Consider the following 26,518-nt stretch of genomic DNA (forward strand, 5'->3'; position numbering starts at 1 on the left):
TATTATGCTACTCATGAAAATGATTCTAGCATTATCGTGAGGTCAGCCAATCCAAATTGCATAATAACACAGAATAATTTCCTTAAGGTAAATTGCTGCGTACACTTCCGGCCATTTCTGCAGATTCTAATCTAAGTATTTTATACCTGCGGTTGGGCTGCTTATTCTTTACTCTTTCCAAATTAATACAGATAAAGAACGAAAGAAAGAATGATTACAATTTTTAGTTTGTTATTAATGACTTGAACAGTCATTAAACCAACGTTATGTAAGTTCAATATTTCCCACCCAAGTTTACAGAGAAGAAAGAATTACTATTACAAAAATTTATTTTCAAGGTCGTTCTTAGTTCAATTAACAGTGCCGGAAATCTGTAGACTCCATTATAAAAATGCAGAACTATTTGCTTAGTCAAAATATTTTAATATAAATTTGCATGTATGTGTGTCTTGACAATCATTTTCGAAGATATTTTCACCTTAATGTGAGTTAGCCCGTTTCACATACACGCGTGAAAAGATTTTTTTTTGCTCTTGAAACTTGAGTTTTTATTATCGAAACACAGACAAGCTCCTCAGAGAATTTATGCAATTTACGCACTATTCGGATGGGATTAACCGACCCTTTTAGGTTTTTATGAAGCCAAGTTTTTTCGCCATAACAAACCTCTGAGCCTAAATACATGGGAAGATGAGATGAAATACAATATACTATTATATTCAAACAAACATTTGATTCCATGATACAGAAAAAATTAAATGAAATATTAAACTTCATCGCATTTGATTTCGCAAAATACATAAAGAAACAAGCAGCAATAATAAGGATTAACAACTTAAAAAAAATGAATTTTAAGTAGGAAGAGGACTATACAAGAATATCCACCTCTCGCCTGTTTAATATCTTTTTAGAAAAAACATTTAAATCTATAGTTGTCAATAATAATAATATGCAGACATTGTTCACATCAAATATTCGAATAGAATGATATTGACAGACACAAAATATCAATTTAGTATGAAATGAAAATCAATAATAACAAGACTAAAGTAATACAAATGGAGCTGGGGGGGGGGGACAATTGCCATTAATCCGGGATATTCATCCAGAACAGGTAGAGAAATATATACATCGTAGAAATCATGTCACGCACAACCCTGAAAACTGAGAAACAACAAAGCATACTGGACGGAATATTCAAAAAACAATACTACACTGGTGTCCAAAACGTAAGGAAGAACACTATTTCTGAATATTCCAACCACAAATTCATTCGAATCAGCTTGTGCCAATTTATATAACTGACAATTTCGAGTAAAAAGAGGATATACATTCACATTTTCGAATCGCGCGCAAAGAGGCTCACGTGGTAACACTCAACAGGATAAAAAGACAAAATGCTGCTAGATGATTTCACGCTGGGAACAATTATTGGAAAGCTTGCAGAAGACCGCAGTGTTACTGATATTGCCAGAGATTTTGGAATCTCACATAGCGTGGTATCCAGGCTCTGGGAAGCATTTCAAACCTATGGAATGTGTTCCAGACGTTCGCTAAGAGATTACCCTTTCTTTACCAAGGAGCATAACAGATTTTTGGTTATAACAGCAAAGTGTGATCGACGCACCATGGCAGGTCAGCTTGCAAGTCAGCTCCATTCAACTTTAGGTACATGGATATCTCGATAGACTGTGGCAAGACTTCTGTGACAAGTAGGTCTATATGCTCGAAGGACTGTAGTCTGCGTCCCTTTACCTGCAGGTCATCATAGAGCACATTTTCAGTGGTGTTGTATTCATAAAAATTGCTGAAGACACCAATGGATTAATGTACTTTTTACAAGAGTCGCTTTAGTCTTTCCTCCGATTCTAGATGAGACTGGATCTGGCGTGAGAGTGGTACATTACGAAAATGTTCTTGAAAGGGATAAATACGGCAGTGCTGGGGACACGGTGTGGTGAGGCATTACGCTTAATGGACGTACCGAGCTTCAAGTGCTGGAAAAGGGACTATGACTGGTGAACGATATTGAAACGAAGTTCTTCAACGTTTGATTGTTCCTTGGTGCTGTAGGCGAAGAATTCATTTTTATGAATGACAATGCCACACCGCATCGTACACGAGCAGTGGAGATACTTCCGGAGACCGAGGATATTAATGGAATCGAGTGGCCAGCACGCTCCTCAGATCTTAACCCCGTAGAACACTTTTTTGGGATGCAATGGGAAAAGCATTACTGCTTGAAATTCCCCTCCAGAAAACAAACAGGGCTTTATTCTTTCTCTGAAGGAGGAGTGGTCCAGTTTACCTCAAAAACTTCTGAATCACTTGGTGTTAAAAATGGTACAACGCTGTGAGAATTGCATCGCAGTTCGGCGGTGGACATATTTTACACTGAAATGTCCGCATAGTTTTCTGTAAGCAACTACGTCCTTGGGAAATTTGTAACTTTTCCCTAAAACGTTTTACAATTTAATTTGTAAGAAATTTATAACACATTTTGTGTAATATAATTTATTAGTATGGTGGTAATACATTTATGTCTACATTTGTCTGTAGTCATGAAAAGTTTTTCATATACAGGTAAAAATGTAGTTCGTCCTTAGCTTTTGGACACCAGAAATGAAACACGCTGGACCGAACTGAAGATGATTTAAATGATGAAGATATTAAAAAAGATGATCCTTAAACAGCAGTTAAGTTGATTTGGACATTCTCAAAGGATGTTCTATCCAAGACCGAATTAAGAAATTTTGAATGGAAACCTAACGATACGAGGGAGAAATTGGCTGCAATACCTGGGATGACACAATTGGCTCAAGATAGAAAATTCTTGTTCAATTTGGGGCTGAACTCTGTCCCCTTTGGACTCAAAAATGAGAGAGAGAGAGAGAGAGAGAGAGAGAGAGAGAGAGTGAGAGAGAGAGAGAGAGAGAGAGAGAGAAGTATGATTAGAGATCCTCTCAGTTTAAACTTTTATGTGGAATGGATGCTAAACAGATCAAAGGAAACAAACTATTATTAATGAAATTGAAATCAAGAATTCTAAATAATATTTCTAAATAAACTGGCTAAATAGGCCGGCACACATCGCCTTATTGTCACGCTTTTTTCGTTTTAGTTAAATTTAATGCAAATTGTTTTCTTTTCAGTATAAAAATCTCTTGAATCTTCTATGCTTTCTCTTCCGATTCCAGACATTTTCATTCCTCCAAGAGGCATCTGAGAATTGATCTGCATCCAAGTATTGCACCAAACGGTTCCGGCCTTGATGAAAAAAACAAAACAAAACTGGTAAGTTGTTAGTAAGCTAAATCAAGTACTATACATTATGCAAGAAATGATCTTTCTTATTTATTAAGAAAAAGTGAATGATGTTGCATGTGAATACTATTTGGGTTCCTGTTGAGAAGTTCTCCTTATAGGCATATCCAATAGCGGCTTTAAAAAGTATGAGAAATTTCTTTGCAAATAATATAAGAAATGTTTAGAATTTATGCAATTAAAAAACAGTAATCACTTAATATTACATTATACATACACAACACAGGCCACCATTTTCCTATGTTTTGATAGAAAAAATTTCGATACTTTGAATGACTTTAAAGTCATCTTTTAATCAGTAATCATCTGGATTCCACCTTCGATCGTCGCCTCAACGGAGGCGACGATCGGAGGTGGAAATTTTGCTGAGTATCGGGGTTAGAAACCTGAAGCGTTTATTTTTATTTAGATTACGGTTGAAGCAATGAAGGCGATGAGGTCAGAATTTGAAGTCATTGATATTTTGCACATCCCATTTAATATTATGTTATATATTGTGATTACTATTTGCATATTATTGAACAGTATATTTGTTCTTATATACGATTTCCTTATTCAAGCAATAAAAAATAAATAAAATTTTACTTTTTATAAATATGTTTTATATAAGCTGTAGGCAAACCCCACTGGCTGCCGAGTTTACCTATAGGCCAAAACATTCCTGAATTTTGGTGATAATAGAATTCTAATTCTTGATGCATTTTTAATGATAATTCCACTATAAGAGATCGGAAACCTATAGACTTGGAGTATTGTGAGTGGACCAAGAGTTAACTAATGCAGAAATGCTGTTCTTAAAACCAAATATGAAACTCTTTCAAGCCACTTCAGAAATATTTCTAAATAAACATTCATACCACAGTGAGATTCGAACTTACAGTGAGAGCGGAATTCTATCTACTCGGGTAGCAGATTGATTGCATCAGCTCTACGGGAACCAAACATCAGAATCAATAATAAACACATAAATAAATGAAATAAAACTACAAAACGAAATTGAAAAAAGGAACTGAACAGTCTTTTCATTTCGTTGTAACTATTTTTAAAGATGGAACGCATGTTTGGTGTGCGCGCGAGTAAAATAGCTAGTAAATTAATCTATTATAAACTGTTACCTCTAACTGTGGTGCTATTTCATGAACACGACGTAGATTTTGTGACCATAGAGTAGCTCCGAGTCCGTACTGAACAGAATTTGCACGCTCTATAACTTCGTCCTCAGTGCTAAAGGGCATTATGCACGTGACAGGACCAAATATTTCTTCCTGCATACAGCGAGAGGTATCGGCCAAGTTTGTGAGAACAGTCGGTACAACGTAATATCCCTAAAATAAAGAACCTGGGAATCAGTCGTAAATTTAAAGGTAGATTTAACAAGAAATTTCATAATATAAAAACTTGTCAAATTATATCACTCTTGTTTCATTTCTTGTATCTAGCATTATACTTGATTATTTATGATCTGATAGATTCTAAGCAAATAATTATTAGCAAAGAACGGGGAAGAGGTGGGGGAGATTTACCGAATAATCAATCTTCTCTGTGTAGATGTTCCCCTTGTAGATCCAGCTGGTCTTTCACGAATAAAAATACAAAATCAAAATATCACATTCGAGATGCTAAAACAGATCGAAAAGAAAAATAAATCCCGTCTCGAATCGCTTATTTTAGTTCATAAATGTTTGTAGGTTTGCATCCTATTCGAATTCAGGCTTGAGACTGATTATCCCCCCGCCGAAGTGTTTTCAAAACCCTTCTCTAGATATAACTTATATGTGAGTGGAGCACCATCCTGCCGAAACCATCCAGAATTTATCCAAAAGTGAGGGACAAAGGGATGCAAAACATCTCAAGCACATTCACATATCGCTCCTTTGTGATGATGGTGACATTCTTTTTGAACTCTTCAGTGAAGACGGGGTCAATTAGACTGCTTGAGGAAATTGTTACCCAAAAACAGTTCCTTTTTCTGAATATAATGGTCTTTCTGGAACTTCTTGAAGTTTACCCCCCCCCCTCCTCTCCTCATTCCTTCACATTGTGTGGCAGTTCAGGTTATGCGGTTCCTCACTTAAAAGATCTGTTTTTAGTAATATTCAATTTTTCCGTATTGATTTTTATGTATCTTTCTTAATATTTAAACATTATAACACCGTTGTTAGTAGCATGAACTAATTGTATTAAATCTTCGTGTTTCAATATCTAAAATCTAAAAAAAAGGAAATTTTTTAAAAAAAAAGAAAGAAAAGGAAAAATGGCAGCTAATTCAAACTGCATTGCTATCGATTATAGATTCCACTGTTTTTCATGGAAGTGCGCATGTATATACCCAATGTACTGGTATATTCCAGTCGATTAAATTCGTATTTTTTAATGAATTTCTAAGATCTTCCTGAATCATGCAGTTTTGCTCATACCTCTTGTTGTAACCTTTAAATGTTTGCTATCTGCTTAAAATCATTTTTCGTGTTGATTTTTCATCAGCAAATGCCAAAATTCTCTCGAGCTAACACACATCGTCAACAAGGATAAATGACATACAACTCTCATATTATTTAGGTATGTCAGTCTCATGATAGATTTCTTGACCCTTTCGCAAAACATTGGGCATTTCTGTGCACTCGGTATTGTAGATACTTAGTTATTCATAGGTGACGTCATTTGACGCCGTATGATTACTCCCGTATCTCATCAGGTTTGGGAGTGAAGCTTTACAGGGGACGCAAACTGGCGGCCAGCGGGCCGGATACGGCCTGCGACCTTAATGATTTCTTTTCTAAAAAGCAATATTTCTAACATCCTGCGGGGATTAAAACAGAAAAAATTCAAACTTCTGAATGTTTTATGACAGCTTTAAACAAGAGTAAAAGTTATTACTATAATTAAAATGGTGGTGTAGCTGTTTACGTAAGTCGTAAAGGCCCGGCAAGAGGCCTTTGTTTTTAGTTTATGTTTTGGTTCACAGAATAATATTGAATACGGCCCGCGTCTGATATACATCTAATTGACTGGCCCTTTGCTGAGTTTGAGGCCCCTGTACTAGAAAAAGTCTACGGTCGCAGATGCTCTTTCTACAAAGAGTTAGTAGAATAAACATAAACATCCATACCCATGAGTGAATTCGAACCCGCAGCCTCTTGGCTGAAGAACGGATACACTAACCACTCGGCCAACCACAGGCCTTGGTATTATGAGACCAGCTTAATGATTAATGGTAAAGTTATTTCAGCAATGAACTCATAACCAAGATTAAATAATTTTCCTCTCTCGTCTTGACAGACTGATATTATTAATAATAAGAAAAAAAAAACAGTCAGGCAATTTTTTTTTATGTTGGTTATTGCCATATTGGGAATATGTCTATCACAACATTAGTTTTACTAGACTTTTTTGCTTCTCATTCTTTTCCATGACTTGTCTTCAGTTAATAACTGATATCCTCAGTGGTCAATAGTTTCTTTTGGTAGATTATCTCCGCAGCAAATGAAAAATGAAATGGGAAAACAACGAAACCACAGATCAACTTAGAGCTTTAGATCAACTCATTTGGTGTTTCGAGGGCATAATAATTACTGGTTGCCTGAGGTAATCTTAGTTGTCTGTTGGAATTTCAGATGAATCATTGTAAACACAAGTACGGGGCAGGTATTGAGGATTAATAATGAACTCTGTACGGCTGTCACTGAGTGCATCTAACTCGAAGGGCAGTGGGGTAAAGCGGGATAAGTCATAGGACTATGGAGGTGGTGAGTAATAAATAATAATAATCCTTTGCACACATTCCACTGATTTGTATGTACTTTAGCATGCTGATTATGGAAACACTGTTAATTTTTCCATCTAAATGTTTTTTTTTTTAATTATTATTATATTTTTTCAGCTAGCACTTTTGTAGACTGTACATTTGATCCTATACGATGTTTGTCAGTTTTTAGAGGAATTGTCCGTGTTGTTTCTGTGTTGGGCTGTCTTTAAAGCTCCTTAATTCTAATTTATAGAAAAAATCTAACTTTTATGTTATTATAATTAAACCATCAAGATCTATCTATGACATATTTGGACGGTTTAATCATTCTTTGGCATTTGATATAGAACTTTCATTTTCTTTCTGTATTCTACTGTATATTGCACATAGAAGATACACTGTATTACCTGTTTATTCTTTGGACTAAGATTCAAACGTTTTTGATCATGTTCATCTCCATACAGAAATTTAGCCCCTTCTTTCTTCGCAAGTTCGAGATAACTTTTGACCTTTTCCAGATGGGGTTGGTTGTTTAAAGGGCCTAACCAAGTATCTGATACTGCTGGATCACCAATTTTGATTTTCCTAAAAACAGATGAAATAATAGAATATAAAATGATTAAAACTGAAGCTACATTGATGAATAAATAGGACGAGAAATATGTACTATCTTAAAATAAGTATTGGGACCCCCTGTTTTAGAATGAAACATACTAGAATATGAAATATAACTGTTGTCATACGAACTGTGTATACCCATAAAGTCTATTAACTGTACATCTGTAGACTGTAAGCTTACAGACTTCGAAAACGGTGTTATTATAGGACTCCATATTTTATCGGCTCATATTCAGCATATGAGCCGATAAAATATGGAGGTGCCATCTCAGCTACGAAAGGCATAGAAAGATCCATGATTGGTAGTTGTTTGGTTTCATTTGATTTGCATTTTATTAGTTCACGGACATCTAAGGCCACATTACGCCATGCTATAGGAGCACACAAGGAAAAGATTCAAAAGTAACATCAAGGAACCAAAAATTGCTAAGAAAAATGTTATGGAAATCTCTGCAGTTCGAGGTGGAAATAATCAACCAGACGTTGGAAGAGTTTGCTGGTGTTCAAGTTAATACCAGGACACAATGCAAAGAAGTGCACAGTCTAAGATTTCTAGGGAAGGGCAGCTGCATAGCTAAAATCAACCATGGCAATCAACGACTCAGATTAGTGGTGTAAAGACGATTGTGACTGGTTCATAGAGCGCTGGAGATCAGTGAGGAGAAGCAAGGCATCAGGCTACATCCTTTGCTGATCGGACGGGTGTGGCAGATAGTTGAGGAACGACCAAATATGAAGTTCAGTAGCTAAAGTGTAATGGTCTGAACTGTATCTCTTGGTTTAAACTCTGACCTTTGATTGTAGTGATAGAAAAATGCGATGTTCCTTATATTATGGTATTTATGAAACAGATTCATGTCTTTCAACACGACACAGCAAGTGCGACGTAGTTGAAGCATGTAAATAATGAACTTTTAACCATGGATTATCAAAATGATAAAAAGCCATTCATCTGGAAGTTCAATTCGAGCTGTTCAGCTTTTTGAATGTGCTTCAAATGCTGAGGATGTTCAAGAGGTTTTTTTTTTTTTTTGAAATCCTTGAAAAATAAAACGCACATAAGTCTTATGACTAAATGAAGGTCAGGAAATAATTAAAAATAATTTCGAAAATTAAATAAAGCACATCTCAGAACATGACATACCTCGGTGTGTGCTGGCATCGATGAACTGTTTTATGCTCTGACGATTGACAATTTAGGCATGCGCAAACATCACACTTCTGGTCGAAAATTGTAATCACGAAGTAGGAAACGAATGAAGTGGAAATGTGCCATGACACCGTATTTATTTAGAAGCAGCTAATTTTCGCCATTAACAATATTTAGAGAGCTAATCGTATTTATATAACTTTCGCATTTTATAACATTATTTGTAGTTTACTTTTTTTGCGACCGAGTTTATAAGTTTCTATTTAGTTTGCTCTGAACTGTTTAGTAGGTAGCTTGCGCCATTGACTAGAATTCATCTTTTCGTCACTTGTTCAGTTACACCAAAGCAAAACTGGAAACTGAAGCCATAATAAAGTATTGTTCAAAGTACTATTTAATACTTTGAGCCAGAGGTGCAGTCGTTATGCCAGCTGCGCTAAGAATGTGCCTACCCTCAACTTTGATATAATACAGTTGACCCTTGAACAACGCGGGAGTTACGGGCGCCGACCCCCCACGTTGTTCTCGCCAGCTGCGCTGCGAAGGTGCCTACCGAACACCCCGCTCCCCCTCGTTGTTCGAAAATCCGCGTATAACGTTTGACTGCCCAAAAACTTAACTACTAATAGCCTACTGTTGATCTTACCGGTAACACAACACTGTAGATGTTATACGTATTACTAACACTAGACATCAAAAATGCGAAGATAATGTGAAAAAAAGAAATCATTCATATTTATTTACTAAGATAACGATTCATAACGAATAAGCAGCAATAAGATTGCTGTGTGTTAGCCTAATACAGTTGATACAATTGTTTCGCGGTAGCCTAGCTTATACACTAATGAATGAATCGTTTTAAAATATTTGTTTTATTCTAATTAAATAAATGAATTTAACCAATTAATTAATAACAGTTAGTTTTATGCAGTGATGATTTAACACTGCATCTTTACGTTTGTTTGCATTTCTGTAAACAAACGTAAATTTGCAGTCGTAAATATGGCGCCATTCGCAGTTGAATGTATGGTCTATAAGTATTTTGTGCATATTGATAAATTTTAATTTTTTTATAATAGATCTGTGTATATTTTATGGAGTAAATGATAAAATAGACTAATATCTAAAGTTTTAGTAGATGTGTCCTATACATGCGTGTGTTCACGGGGCCGGTTTGCGTTCTGGGAGACGAAAAACCCGAGTTTCCGGGAGAAAAGAACCCTCTACCTTTGTATGAGATCGGCTAACTCACCTTTAGTCGAAAGAGACCAGATAAAGGGTTCTCACGTCATGGACGGAAATCAAACCCAGGTCTTTCCAACCAAAGGACTTCGTCTGTACCCACTGAGCCTTTTTTTTTTTTTTTTCACACTTTCCATAACACAAGTTTATTTTACAAGTTCTGTATATTTATGAATGCAATAGCTACTCGAGATACAGTATTTCAACAAATTTCATCATAAATAAATCTTCTAAAAGCATTTCATAAATACACTAGAATACTTTTTTTTAAATTAAAAAAAAAACTTTTTGGTATATTCGGTTAAATTTTAAAATGTTGAATAAGATGTTTCAATTAAGTACATTTAATAAATGAAACTAAAACCTCAAGCTATTACTCTTGTCCCACATACAACATACCGCTATTCTTATTAATTCTTAGTTGTGAACTAGAGAGAAATGCATATCATACAATTCCTTACTAAAAATGAAAGGAGTAATCAAACTTAGCAGAATGGCTGTGTTTCAAATCTTTTTGTAAACAGTCTGTGCTAAACTTCTTGCTTTAAGCTTCAGCTTATTGCATCTCCAATACTATGATGCAGGCAGTCTGTCCATTCTAATCTCTCTCTCTCTCTCTCTTTTTTTTTTTAATCTATGTATTTATGGTTTGTAGTTGACAATTCTTCATAAATCTTTTCATTTTTTTCTTGTACCCAAGTTTGTTTTCAAATTTTGGTATAATAAAATTTTTTTTCTTAATGATTTCTGTTATATTTTTGATATTTCTATTATTTTTTCACATGCATACATCAATACTGCTTGGACTACTGATTTGTATATTCTTTTTTCTTTTGTTAGATCTTTATTTTTTCATATAGTTGAGAATTTAGACATCCTGATGTTTTATTAGCCTTCAGGGATTGTTCTTTTACTTCATCCGGTGTATGTTTTCACTGTTATTCCTAGGTATTTAAATTTCATTACTTGTTCCAGTATTTTTCCATGTATTTCTAATTTACATATGTTCGGTTCTTTTGCAATTACTGTTTTTATTTTTGTTGATATTTGCATGTTCAAACTGTTGCATATCTGTTGGAATTTGCATAACTGCTTTGGAGGATCCATGAATCATGAAACATGATTCATGGATCCTCCAAATTACAACCTTACAAACCTGTTGCAAAAGTAAGGAAAAATTATCTTTATTTGTGTGCAAAACTAGGTCATGTTATTGTTATAGCTACAGCTTTTCATGGTAATCCATTTATGATCTCAGCAACACAAACATTGTACTTGGATTGTATAGAATTACTGCTGTAATTCTATAATCACTTAAACAAGGATCCCACTGTTTTTGACAAGAAATACAAACAATGATAAGCAGCTACCAGGATGACTTGAAGAGAATTAATGACAGTTCAACACCATCTAAAGCGTAGATAGAACTAGCAGAAAATAGACAGAAATGCCATGTGGATATAATTGTTGTTATTATTGAAATAATCCTCAATAAAACAGGAGATAATCTTCTAAATAACAACTAGCAACAGTGATCAGGGAAATGAAACAGCTGTAGTAATCAACACTAATCACATAGATCACCTTCTCATATGGTGAGTCCTTTCAAGTAGAGTGATATAAACAAATTTCAAAATGAATGAATTTCAAGATGTGCCTATGCTAAGAGTAATGAAATATAGAGTAATTCAAGTCATTTGAGTGGGCAAACTGATGTAAAGAAAAAAGTTTCTTGTTAGCGATCTAAACAAGTGGAGTGAGAAATGAATCACACACGTATAGAAATATTATTAGAAAATTTGGAGAAAAAGATAGGGCTAACAATAGTTATCGTTATTATTTTTCTGCTCAGGACATAGAATAGAAATAAGAGGTCATATTATGTCATATTATGTAAAAAAAAAGTATATGAGAGATTTAAAATCTAAAGTGATCACTATAAACACATACAAAGAATAACTTTCAGATGTGAACTATGTAAACAAATATTATTGGTGGAAATCGAACCAAAACTTTGAGAATGAGTGGGAAAATCAGAAGAAAATTTCCTGCTGAATTCATCGATTATCTAAGAAAACACAAGGCGAAGTTGTCTGCAAGGATAGAAAATTAAGAACTATGCTGTAGACAAAAGGAAGTTTCGAAGTATATAAAGAAAAGATGAAATCATACAGTAAATTCTTAGAAAGAAAATCAGCATTTACTCTTAGAGAATACAGAGGAGAAAAATAGAGCTATGTGCAACAGCAGCTAACACAAAAGTCATGAGAAAATCTTCTGAGAAGGATATCATTATCATCAAATCCCTGATTACGGCCTGGTTGGCCAGGTGGTTGCAGCGACTATTGCTTGAATGACCGAATGAAGTTGGTGGTCGAAGTTCGTAAGAAATGGTTGATTTTCTGTGGTATAAATTTGTGTGTGTGTGTGTGTGTGTGTGTGTGTGTGTGTGTGTGTGTGTGTGTGTGTGTGTGTGTGTGTGTGTGTGTGTGTGTGTAAACACTTTATAGGCGATTATATTTATGAAAGTTTAATCATAACTGCTTTATGATTTATTATAACACTTAAACAACCATCTGAACACTATACCTTTTTTATTTTCCCAATCATTACGGTTTTATACTAGATCTGAACAAGGGGGAAAAAAAGTGCTTTTAGTTCCCCTGGAATCAATGCACAACTGAATAAACGGAAGTGTATCGCAGCTATTTTTCTAAACAACTCCAAAGCATCGGCCTGTGCTCATCACGATCTACTCTTACAGAAAATTGATAAATATGGTACGAGAAGAGTTGCGAATAATTGGTTTAAATCGTATTGAGCTAACAAAAAATTCATTAACTTAGACCAACACAACAGCGAAATACAAAATATAAAACATGGCTTACAGCAAGGATCAATAAGATTATCAGTTCTGTTTTTACTCTGTGTAAATGGTCTTTGTGGCTGCAGCTTATTTGGAAAAATACTGTCCTTTGCTGATGACACCGTTCTGATTCGTAATGAAGTTAATGTCGATGCATTAGAAGACCACATAATTGAGGATGTGGCAAAATTCACCATGCTTTCGTAATAGTGGCCTCAAATTAAATTTAGATAAAACAAAATATAAATACTTAACAAATAAGCTGTATCGCCTTCTATCAATAACATGGCACGACTTAAATTGCGATGGCAAACATGTCATTGCTGAATAAAAAATAAATAAAATTAAATGAAATTCGATAACATGCTTAAATCTAAATATTGACAGCAAGTTAAAGTGGAACTGCCATGTTCTACTTTTGGAAAACAAATAATATACATCAACAGAATCCATGTTAAAAAAACTCTCAGTATAGCATTCCTGATGTGCCTATGTACCACTCATGGGTAAATTCCTCTCTCTGGTCGAGGATCACCAAATGGGGTGGAGATTATTAAAGTAACTTGGCCCCTGATAAGAATCCAAAACGACAAAAGCATTGCTCATTTCTTATCTAGCGATGAACTGTACCATCCTTGATGTTTTACCATTACAGAAACTTTCTTTTTACCACTGTTTACTGTCATACATCTCTAGCAATGTAAACATCAGTTACGTGTGTAACCTACCCTTAACGCGTGTGCATTTTTTTTTCTTCTTCTAATGACCAGCATAGCAATCGCCCTTGACTCCACATATATTTTACGTTTATTCTTATAAATTGTATCTTGCAAATTGCATCATCCTGTTTTGTAAATTTTGCCCTGTTAGACCATCCCTCTAAGGACATGAAAGCTCATTCGTTGATGAATCCGCGGGCAGAATATAATCACTTTTTAAAAAATTTTTATACATTTATTTATTTTTAAACTGTTTTTTGGGGGGTGGGGGGGGAGTCTTAGGCTTTTCGTAATCTTTTTTCATTGCTTTGGTTGCGTGTGGTCGGAATTATGGCCGAATCAACTAAGCCATGAGGTCAAGTGTATTAACGGTGAAAAACTTTTGGTAGTAAAAAGCTCTGCTGAGGTTATTTTACTTGCCTTCAGTCGAAAGGGCTCTATAAAAGTTCTGTAAGTCAGGCAGAAATAGAACCCAGGTATTTGAAATCGAATGACTAATTGAAACATAAATCATTTTTATTGATTAGTTATTGGAATGATTCAAGATGAAATAAAAGTGAAATAAAAATATTTCAAGCCGCCTTCTTGCACCTTTCATTTTCTCTTTACTTGTAGATTTTCACAAAAAAAAAAAAAAGAAGCTATATTCATCTTAAAATCAGCCCTTGATTTATTTTTGTAGAATAATACAGAGATTCTCTTAATGATGGAATATGCAATTGTTGCTTTAATGGCGCATGTCTCATTTAAAGGATGATTTTCGTTGTTGAAAAGAAAGCTAAAATTCACTTTCACCAATTTTAGATCATTGTATGATTTCGTTTGTTGTAATTAGAAAGTGAACACCGCAGTCATCACAGTTCGTGGATCAGAAGATAGAACTCTTGGGTTTCCAGAGATATTGTTGCTATGTCACAAGCGAATTCACCAAGATGACAAAAACGATGGAAGGATCGGGGTTATAGTGGTAACTTGCATGCGAGTGAAATCAATGGAGTTATGAGCACAGCAGAAAGCATATTTTATAAATTATTCTTAATAATAGCATGTGATTTATTTGAGTAGTATTTACTTACATTTTGATGATAATTTAACGTATCAGTTAATTAGGAAAGTTATAGGTTTTTCTTATTGTTTTTGTAGTCACGTTTTTTTTTTTTTTTTTTTTTGTATGAAGATGATCATTCTCATTCGTTGAGAAGCCCAAGTGATGAACGATGGACGTGGTGAGTTCTAACTGAGCAGTACTTTACTGTAGTCGAATTTTGATCGTTAAGAGCTGGATGATACGGATTTTAGAGTTTTGTAGAGTGACAATTTGATTTAATATATATATATGTAGAAATGTATTTAATTTTTTTTTTACCCTTGGGTATAATATATGTTAAATATACCATGTTATTTTAAACCTGGTTTTACTCCATTTCCCATGTAAGCAAACAGACAAATAAGTCAAGTTTGCGCCTGCATGTAGTGTGAGTCCTTGAACAACGCGGGGGGGTTAGGGGGCGCCGACTCCTCCCCCGCAGTCGAAAATCCGCTTATAACTTTTGACTCCCCAAAAACTTTACCAATATCCTACTATTGACCGATAACATAAACAGTCGATTAACACATATTTTGTATGTTATGTGTATCATGTATATTGTCTTCTTACAATAAAGTAAGCTAGAGAAAAGAAAATCTTATTAATAAAATCATAAGAGAAAATACATTTAGAGTACTGTACTGTATTTATCGATACATTTAAGTTTACGTCGTCTATTTACGAGATGAATCGTCTGTCTGTCTGTCTGTGAGTACCTACATCGATATTGTCTTATATGATACAAAACACTATAGATGTTGTACGTATTACTAACACTAGACATCAAAAATGAAAAGATAATGTGGAAAAAAAAAAAATTCCTATTTATTTAGAGGTATAACGATTCATGCATTGATAACGAAGTAGCAGCTATATGATTGATGTATGTAGCCTAGTGCAATCGATACGACTGCTTCGCGGTCGCCTGGCCTATACACTAATGAATGAATCGTTATAAAATTTTTATTTTATTCTAGTTAATTAAATAAATTTAACTAATTAATTAGTTAAATTGAGTTAATTTTATGCAGTGATAATTCGATACTGCATCTTTACGTTTGTTTACATTTCTCTCGACTGCGAATGGCCATGTACAGTCTGTAAGTGTTTGTGTGCGTAAGTTTTGAAAATTTTTAATTTTTTTTATAATAGATTTGTGTATATTTTATGGTAGTAAATGATAAAATAGACTAATGTCTACATATATTTTATGAATTCATGATATACTTGACTCTTTCTTAATTTTTTTTCGATATTTCTAGGCTACGCGGTTCGCCTGCGAGTTTTTCAAATTGTCGCAAATCTCCAAAAAAAAAACTTTCCAATATATTTATTGAAAAAATTCGCGTATAAGTGAAACCGCGCAGTTCAAACCCGCGTTGTTCAAGCGTCAAATGTAATTGTGAATTCTTCTCTCACTAGCATGGGCATTTGTAAAACTGTTTTTAGTCCTAGAAATATATTAAAGCTGTCGAAAACAATAATTAAATAAAAAACAAAATGGCACGGAAGCCAATGATGTTTGGCCTCCAGAGCAGAGTTCCTGGCTTGACCTTACCTGTACTACATATTTTAAAATACTTCGTAGGTGAAGTTAATATGAAAGAATAAACAAATGCAGATTTGCATGCAGAATATTATACTTACTTGGTCTCCTCTACAAACTTCTTCGTGAACTCAGAGAAGATTAATTTGTGAACATAAATCCTACTAGTGCTGAGGCATACTTGGCCTTGATTCTCAAAACTGCCTCTGAAAGAAAAGGAACACCCATCGTTTGTTATTCCTCTAATTCAGCTGAATGTATATCACATGCATTTTACGAGATATTATTACGAGACACCTCAAGTAGTCCAAAGACTCATTGCGGAGTGCACGCCACTCTACGCATCACATCGTCTGAACTTAAACCTCCATCCATACACCATCAACTCAGATAACGTAGCGTCATCTACCGCCACTAATAGTATTTTTATCTTATCTTGCGTGTGTACTACGGCCGATTTGCCTGTATTCGGGAAGAAAATTTGAGTTTCCTGGAGGGGAAAAAGTCCTGCTTTCTCCTAATGAGATCGGCTAACTCACCTTGACTTGACTAAGCTCATCTAAAGATTCTTCCCAATAAGACGAGAACCGAAATCGTCTTTTACATGTATCTGTTTTTTGTATGTTTTTTAAATGTTTCAATCAAAAATACGATCAAAAGAACAAATGCGATGTTCTTAAATATAATTTAATTAATGCTAATGATAAAATTCTTTGAAACATTTACAAATATTTTATTATTTTTAATATCCGTGCAATTATCATTAATTTTTAGAACTTGAGCTCTTTTCTTCTTCTTTTTTTTTTTTTTGTCTTCGCAAAAACAGCTCAATATTTTTTCCTTTTTTTTTGTTAGAAGCAAACTTGAACATTCATGAAAACGTTTTTATTTGTCAAGAATAAAGTATTTTATTGTCAATTTTTTTTTTAATTTTTGAAGTTGTCTTTTAGTTTCGCATTTCCTGGTATTGTTTGTTTCAGTGTTGCTAAGGCAACTAGAAAGCAACATTGTGTAGTCGATCCTGACGTCACTATGTGTGGGCGAGAAAAAAAGAGAAAAAAAAAAGATATAATGTCTATAGATAACTGAAAGCTGATTTTGTTACGTGATAGATCACTTATAATTTTCTTTACAATACACCATAATAAAACCCATCAGTTATTACCGCTATTAAAAGGAGTAATAACAGTAATCTGATTGCATGATCTATCTGAAACAAAATTGATAGGCCTAGTAACAAACAAAAATGACGAATACAGCTGACTCTACAGCGCAGGCGCAAAATAATAAGGTATGGCACTGCTGAAAAGTTTAGAAATGAATTTTGTGTGAATTATTAGAATAACTGCGGTCTACACAGGACGGATGTTTTCTAGTTAATATATTTTTAAAATGATCGCTTTTTTAAGTGATCATTTTAAAAATATTTTTATTATTTTATCATTTTATGGCACTTATGTTTATTTATAAGTGCCATAAATAAGATTGTAAAGAAAAAAATATATTGACTATTCCTGCCAAAATATAGAATAATATATCCGTGAACACGGCTTATGAAGAATTCCTTACTGTTTCGTTGATAACTTAAGGAAGTATTCTCACCAGTAACTACCTACCTACCTCGACAACTTCCTGCATGCTGCTTCGCTCAAGGTCCTATTAAATGTTTTAATAAATATAATGAGATAATTGTTTTAGGAATCGTTTTTTCTAGGAGGAAATCTCTCTCTGATGATGTTAATAATTACTATCAGGCTCTTTTGGAAAGCCACGTCTTCCTGAATGTGCCAGTTTCTTCTTCCCAGGTACTCTGGTCGTATTGGTTTGAACCTGTTTTGCGTCAGTAATGTTCAACCTATTCATTTAAATAATGAGCACGTTATGATGATTACCACAGTTCGCTATACACAAAATGACTACACACAGTGAACATTTATAAGGGCTTTTAAGCCAAAGGTGAGTTAGACGGTCTTATACCCCCTCTCCTCTTCACCCAGAAACTCGTTTTTAATCCATCCCCTACCATGTAAAACAGATAAACCGGCCGGAAAACGCGCGCAATTAGCAGACATAATATATACGCACACAATGATCTTAGTTGTTTTGAAGTAATTTGAAACGACAGGGGATCACAAGATAGTAATACAGCCGACTATTTGATAGTGGGTTGTGCTACTAATCAGCTGTTTTCTTTCTAGGTGGGCCCTTAGCTTCATAACAGTTTTTTTTTTTTTTATAATTGTAATACTATATATCATATATCAAAATATATATAGTGGATTGAGTTGTTTGGCCATGTAAGTAAAGTACATCCAACACTTATATATTCCTACGGTTTCTTATGGAGAGAATAATGAAACATGGTCAGGCTGGATCCATTTGAGAATCAGCAAGTTTCAGTTAAAAGTCTGCCTTGGTGTTATTACAAAGGGTTGTAACCCCCCCCCCCCCGTAGTAATAATATTTTTAGAATATGTGCACCAGTTTTCATAATATAAAAGTTGCAGGGGCTCAAAAACTACCTGAAGTTAACTATATTGTAATATAATTTTGCTGCGCTTGTAACGACGTAATAGAGCATTAAAATATAGTATTAAATTTATTAAAATAGTGCTCTTTTATACATCTGAAGAAATTAATATATATATCCACAAGAACATGGAATCGTGTTCTTGTGGAATATACACATGGACGTTTACAAAAAGGAACTTTATCTTTAGGGGAGCGTAGAAAATTTCGTAAGGTGTTAACTGGTTTGAAGGCTGTTCAGATGTTGACTGCTTGACCGGATGTATACAAGATTCATTGTTCTTGGACTGGGAAAAGTTTCGAAATTCTCAACAAAGAACGACGTTGAAAAAAAAAAAAAAAAAGGGAAGGAAAAGCTGACTTGTAGCGACATTCTGAAAGAACATCACACGGTAAATTGGCAAGCATCCTCCATGCCCTATTTAGAAGAGAATTACTTCGACAGGGCTGTTTGAGTAGTCCTCCGAGGTCATTCGCTCGAAAGGCACACTCAATAGAAATCAAGGAATGATCCTTCACGACATCTGGAAGTCAATAATGTAGTGTAATATCTGTCTCAAAGAAATATGCAAAGTCACAGCTGAAAAACCAGGTCTACAAATAAATGGCATAAATATCAACCACATCAAATATGCAGACGATATTATTATTCTTGCAGAATCTAAAGTATAACTGGAAAAAAAGCAATACAATTTTTAAAGGAAAAGTACAAAACTTTGGAAATAAAATCAATCTAAGCAAAACTAAAACAATGCAAATAGGAAGAGATGAGGAAAAATATTTTCAATAAATTTAGAAAATCATATACTTGAACAAGTAAAGCAATTTACATATCTTGGCAGTCTCATTACTCACAACCTTGACAACACAGAAACAGTAAAATACTGATTTAACAAAGGATGGTCTGATGTGAATAAATTAAACAAAATATGGAAAAATAGCAGCATTTCAAAAAGCCTCAAACTAAAACTCTATAAAATATTATTATACCAACAGCAACGTATGAGATTCGGATATTAAATTAGAAAGAAATACAGAAAATTACAGCAATCGAAAGGAACTGCTTAAGAAAAATAAAAAAGACTCACTGGTCAGAACGCAAAACAAATGAACAAATTAAACACGAATTAAACTATAGTGAATATATTATAGCTATAATTCTTAAACAGCACTTAAGATAGTTTGGACACCTTCAGAGAATGTTCTTCCAAAGATTACCAAATACAGTCTTAAATGGAATCATTGGAGGAAGGCGATCAGAATCTATAGCCAAGAAAACTTGGCTGCAGTCTTTGAAGGAAAGGTCACAATTATCGAGCTTCGGAGAGATGACAGAAATTGCTAGAGATAGAACCAGATGGCAAAGATTTGCACATTGATTTGCCCATAGAGGCAACCTGTCATCTGACTGATGAAGAAGAAGTGTAATATTAAAGACTTCTCCTATGTCGACAATAACAGACAGAGTTCACACAAACAATGGAAAGACTGCACGTAACGTGCCTAATGATACTCGTGATAAAACTATCACTTCAGTCTTTTCAGCTTATAGATATTAACTGATGTTAGAAAACATTTATTTTTTTTATCGGTTTTATACGTATGTTAATCAACTTCCTGATGATGCTGTTAGTGATACAGAACAGCGAAACATGTGGAGGAAATACATCTGGCATAAGGTCAGTAGGCTTTTTTCTGCCCGAAACTCGGGTTTTTCATTCCTCATGCAGACAAATCGGCCTTGAGAACACACGCAATTTACAGACAAAAAATACTAATGGTGGCAGTGGGCAGTAAATGGCGTTGGTGTAGATGATGATGATAGTTGGGGCGGTTCGGCATGGTTGGTGATCGTGGTGGAGACGGAGAGTTGTGGAAGTATATGAGTCTTTGGATTCCTTGGAGGTGTCATGTAACAACAACAACAATAATAATAATAATAATAATATGCGAGTTAAAACTTGGTAGTTATTCAGTTAATGGATATAATTTTTGCTTGTTCAATAGTAAATGTTAATATTGAGAACTGGTTTTGTTTGGGGAGTGTGTGTGTGTGGGGGGGGAGTGAGCAGTAAACAAAGCAGTTTAATTAATCGTTGATTTGTAGTAAAATATAACTCTTAAAAGATATAGTTAAATGAAAATTAATTGAAATAAATATCAGAGTAATAAATGTGCATAATTTCTAAAGTTAATCCGCTAATCAAATTTGCAGATATAAGTTTTGGAATTTTTGTAAAAGAAAAGTCTATTTTTTGGACAACCCACCCCCCTGCCAAAAGAGTTTTTTTTTTTTTTTCTGAAAATATATGATAACAGTCAGATTTATAGGGAAAAAAGGAAGAAAGAATTGGGTAGAGTGATGCATTTCTTCGATGGTTGTTTTGAGTACCCTCTGCTTTTCGATATTCAAAGTTGGAGTTCGATTTCATTGAAATATATTCACTGAATTCAGAATTCTGTATAGATAACTGAATATCGAATGCACTATTATGTTAAGAAAATTAAAAGTTTAGTCACGAAAATTACTAGAAACACCATTTCTGAAAAGGAAAAAAAATACCTGATCAGAGCTGGAATGCACTTTTGAAGATCTGCATCCTCAAACACAATAGCTGGATTTTTACCGCCCATCTACAAAACAAAAGCAGAAAGAAACGTTTAATATATAGTAGTACTTTTTTTAGTGTTTTTTTGTGATGTTTAAAGCTATTTGGGGTCTCACGCTACTAATATGCCTGACAGCTGAGTTGGTTCTCTCTCTCTCTTTCTCTCTCTCTCACACACACACACACGGGTTTAAACATTCCCTTCGTCATTTATTAATTATTTTTAATCTTTTTTTTTTTTGTTATAATGAAATACAGAACTTGTATAGCAGACGCAATAATAGCCAGGACGAAAATACAATGATAAATAAATCTTTTTCGGAGAACATTATATGTGCCAACAAATACGAAACTTCATTTTCAACTCACTGTTAATTAAATTAGTAAAAGCGACGACCGGAAGCAAGAGAAGGGTGTGGCTATTATCCAGTTTTAGTATTTGACTGATAGGCCATTTTCCCACCACAATATTAAAATAGCCTTTGTAATTAATCATATAATAGGTTCCGGTTTGAAGTTTTCTTCACATCTTGCTCTTGACTTCGTTCATTGTTTCTTTTATCGCACACGTACATTATTTTGACAGCTCATTATTAATGACAGCGCATGCATATGATGTACATTTACATGGCTAGATTAAGTCACCTAGAAAATGTTCGGGTTAACCTGGTACCTGGAATAATGATATTTAATATTATGCCACGAACTTGTATAAAGAATTATATACATACAAACCGTTTATAAAATAGGATATTCAAATTGACGTCCTTGGAGTGTTTATTGATTTATTTTCTATTTTGTGTAATTATATATAGTTGTCAAATTCATGATGTTTCACTTGCAAACTGTTCACGAACACATCTGAATGTGCTCGTGAATAGAGAAGACAGAGAAGATACAAAAGAGAGTCAGCATAGAACAGAGACGATCAAGGTCAAATTTACACGAGCTCAATTTTTTTTTAATTTCAGCACTAGTGTTCGAGTTGTATTAAAAACAGTAGGAGTTTTTCTTCTTCTTCTTCTTATTTTTTATTCTGTATGCTCCGTTTTTGTTCAGCTGAAGGAAGAATTGTTTTTTCTTTTACACATCACGGAAAAAGTATCTAAAAATCGGAAATCAGAAAAACGTGTGTTGTAAAACCTACAGAATAAATGAAAATGCGAAATAAAATATAATGTTACTGAAACTGAAAATATTAGTGAAACAAAACAATAAAAAAAGTCTTCAAATTCAAAGTCACAAATTAAAACTCTCTCTTCATTTTATATTTGTTCATTTTAAAAAGCAATTTTCATGAAAAAAGTACCGTAAAGTTTATTTTATGGCATGGAACACGCCAGTCAATTTTCTTAAACACAATCTATGCAGATGGTAACTTTTATGGTTTATTATTCTAATTATACTTACAAGGCTGATTCCCCAATTTCAAAAGGATCCTGAAATCCTAAAAATAACATGAATAAAGGACAAAAATTCTCTCCTGCAGGTCACCTTTTAATAATGCAATACTAAAGCAATTCCTATATATGGATATGTATCCAACTTTATTAAATATACATATGTAAGGCGTAAGGCAGAATACTAACCCCATCTCACCTGTCACAGCATTATAGTAAGCTAATTACTGCCTGTTACAAGGCGGCTAACCTTATCTGGGTGTGTTTTCATCCCTTGAGATGAAGGTTCATCCCTTTAAACAGGCATACCAGCCTGTTTAACGGGATGAAAAACCGAAGGTTCGGGAGGGAAAACCCTTCCACCTCTTTATGCGAAACCCACCTTCACCTGAAAAGTCCTGATGATATTCTTTTGCATTTTAGACAGGATTCGAACACAGATCCTTCCATTCAAACAGCATAATTGATACGGAGGCTATAAAAGAAGAATACATATCAATATTTTATACCGAAAAAAAAGGAAACCCAACATTTTACTAGAAGTACTTCGATGTGCATCATATCTGGGGGTAGTACTTATGGCATGCGCCAAAGGTGACTCGAGAGTCGTATAATTTCAATTACACTTTCTTATTTTTTCTGAAATATCTACTAATCCACAGATTAGTAGACATTTCTACTAATTTGTAAATTGCCTAACGTAATTTGCAAATACACCTATTATTTATTCATATTACTTTCAGTGTGCAAATATTGGATGAATGACAATTATTTCTTTTTATTTGCAATGTACACCGGGAAAGGGTTGCTTTTTGAGTGACTTATAAAAAAAACAGTTTTTATTAACATAAGTCCTATTTCTGATTGGAATGAGTAATTGTTTGTAAGAAAAAGCTAGAATATTTATTTTAAAATTATATTTTTTATTTTAATTTTATTTTAAAGTTTTATTGTAGTATTTAATAAAATACGTAAACTAATTTATTTTCTTTACTAAAATAAATAAAATGTTTATTTTATTTTATTTTAGAATTAGAAATTATAGAATATTTTAATATGATCTTGAAACTTATTGTTAATTTAGAAACTTATTTAATTTAAGAAATGAACATCAGTATAATAGTTGCTCAAAATGCTTGCCTTTTACATCGAATACACACATTTCTACCCCTCGTAATAATGCTTGCGTTGTTTTCTCTTCTATCGTTGGTTGGTTATTTCGAATGAAGACGAAAAACGTCCAAAATTTTCCGATGAGGAGCATCCTTATCTTTCACACAGGAATTCCGAGGCATGTGAATAATTCCGAGCTTGTATAATTATACCTGTTTGAAGTATACATGATTTTGAACTAGCTGATCAGGGTCACGTTCAGAGGCAGTTCAAATGATTTTGAACTAGCTGATCAGGTTCACGTTCAGAGGCAGTTCAAATGATCCATTTTCACAGACGTCGGGATGTATCAATAAAATATTTGTCCGTTAGAGACAATAACAATTTGGAAATATCCATCGGTAACCTCAACAGGAGTTGTTAAGGATTGCCAATGGCATTGCCTAATAATTCTCGTGTTGTTTCCGAAACGGCAACACAGGAGCATATCATGTTATATTAATGCATTATTATTTTTAATATAGGATTTATTTCTTTTAAGGAAGTAATTTTCTTCGCATTTCAAGTTGAGCACTTTGATTTTAATGAGTAACTAAAGACACCTCAAAATCAAACATATCTTACCAACCATATCTTATGTTATGAAATCGTAAACCCACGTGGCGACAGAAACAACTGTTTTGAAAGTTATCACAAACATATACACACCTCCAAAGAAACCTTCTTTGCCATGGGAGCAGACACTTGGGCAATATGAGTACCAGTTTGGGTGCTTCCGGTGAAAGCAATAAGAGGAACATCGGGATGGGTAACCAGCGCCTCTCCCACGACGTGGCCATATCCAAACACCATATTTACAACTCCAGGAGGAACACCTGAAAATGATACGCTTGACGTATAACTTTGTGGTCAAAATACTTCAATTACTTTAAGGGAAAATATGCTAGTTTTAAAAAACAGGATGAAGTTCGAAAACTTTTTTTTAGAAGCATTAAAAATGGAAAAATATAACAACCATTTTGATAAACGTTGAATTCGAAGTGATTATAAATTAAACCCAACAGTATCTTTCTCACTCACCAACTTCTCGCAACAGTGCACACAGTTTCCAGGCTGTGATCGAAGTAAGCTCGCTAGGTTTAACTACAACAGTGTTCCCATGAAGCAGTGCTGGAGCAAGTTTCATAATCAGCATCAAAAGGGGCACATTCCAAGGAACGATAATTCCAACGACTCCAACTGGAACATGTACAGTATAAAATAGGGTCGCACAGTCTTCTTGATTTACTGCTCTGAAAAATAAAATCCATTTGAAAAAGGCAACAATTTATGATCCATAAAAGAATAACTGGAATAAAAGTGTATAAATTAATATTTCAATCTTTTCGATATGATTAAAATCGCAAATCACGATGATAAGTGGAAGTGAAATACAGAAAAAAAAAAAAAAGACGTAGTAAGAAACCCTGTAATACACAAAAGAGCTCTGTTACTGTGTTACGTTCTTGTGTCTATCTCTGATACGTGAATATCAACATGATTAGCTAAGACTTAAAGCATATAATGCCTGCCTGGGAACCCCTACATCGACATGGTTTGGTCGAGTGGTTAGCGTATCCATTCTACAGCCAACAAGCTGCGGATTCGAATCCCGCTGTAGGCATGAATGTTCGTGATTGTCTTTAGGTGCAAGATGAACTTCATCGTCCAGTGTGAGATCACCTCCCTGCTTCATAGAAGTCTGAAGTGGCTTGAAAACATTTCATATTTAGTCTCTTGATTAAGGTTTTTGGATTATGTAAAGTACAAAAAATATATAAAATGAATAAAAATAGAAAAAAAATGTGAGTTATGGATATAATTATACTGTATTATATATAATATTATTCTGTAAATGTTGTGAACAGGACTGTCGTAGCTAAGGCAATGTCTAGGAGGGAGGACAGCAAAAACCTGCAGAATTGTATCTCAACTATAAAAACACGTTTTTCTTTTAAATTATTTATTAAAGTTTGCATTTTTTTTTTTTTTTTTTTTTTGAATCGAGGAGAGGAAATACTACTGGCCTAGGGGGCGGTATATACCCTAAAACTGCCTTGTGAAAAATGAGTCTAATAATAGTGCATAAGTTTATAAATAACTCGTGCAATTCAGACTAAAAGGAATCCAATTAAAATAAGAAAAGATGTCTTGTTCTGGATATTTGTGCATGCATTATCACCCAGAAATAGTAATGAGAAATTCAAGTTTGGATCTAAACAAGTGCTCGATCTTGCCCTATATAGGAGGTGATCATGTTAAATCGGATTACAATTCGTTCTTGCAAGTAATCGTATTTCGCATTGTTCTAATGCGTGAAGTATTGGAAATGGCTGATAGATCAAAATGTTTTCTCATTTGCATTTGGTTAGAAAGTTGATTTTTTTTTTTTTTTTGCACGGAAGCAGTTTCGGGTTGTGTAAATAAGCAATGAGTAAACTCGGGAAAAAAAAAAAAAAATTGGAAACGATCCAAGATATATGAATGGGATTTTTCGATCGTATAGGACTTATAATTAAACAAAGGAACGT

At 34.0% G+C, this 26,518-nt stretch overlaps 1 protein-coding gene across 1 annotated transcript in view; it reads right to left on the minus strand.

The window, feature by feature from the left end:
- Positions 1-355: 355 nt before the first annotated feature.
- LOC150093827 (2-aminomuconic semialdehyde dehydrogenase-like) overlaps positions 356-26,518 on the minus strand; it is a 32,128-nt gene continuing 5,965 nt past the window's right edge. Inside the window, exons 3-9 of the mRNA XM_090412525.1 lie at positions 25,029-25,240; positions 24,657-24,823; positions 21,390-21,460; positions 16,399-16,503; positions 7,477-7,654; positions 4,440-4,649; positions 356-3,267 (exon numbers count right to left, since the gene is read on the minus strand). Of these exons, the coding sequence (XP_090268651.1) occupies positions 3,118-3,267; positions 4,440-4,649; positions 7,477-7,654; positions 16,399-16,503; positions 21,390-21,460; positions 24,657-24,823; positions 25,029-25,240 (1,093 nt within the window). The 3' untranslated portion in view covers positions 356-3,117. The remainder of the gene's footprint in view (positions 3,268-4,439; positions 4,650-7,476; positions 7,655-16,398; positions 16,504-21,389; positions 21,461-24,656; positions 24,824-25,028; positions 25,241-26,518) is intronic.

This window comes from Typopeltis vanoorti, chromosome 23, assembly GCF_054136105.1.
Source record: "Typopeltis vanoorti isolate ZY-2024b chromosome 23, IOZ_Tvanoo_1.0, whole genome shotgun sequence".
Taxonomy (NCBI): Eukaryota; Metazoa; Arthropoda; class Arachnida; order Uropygi; family Thelyphonidae; genus Typopeltis; species Typopeltis vanoorti.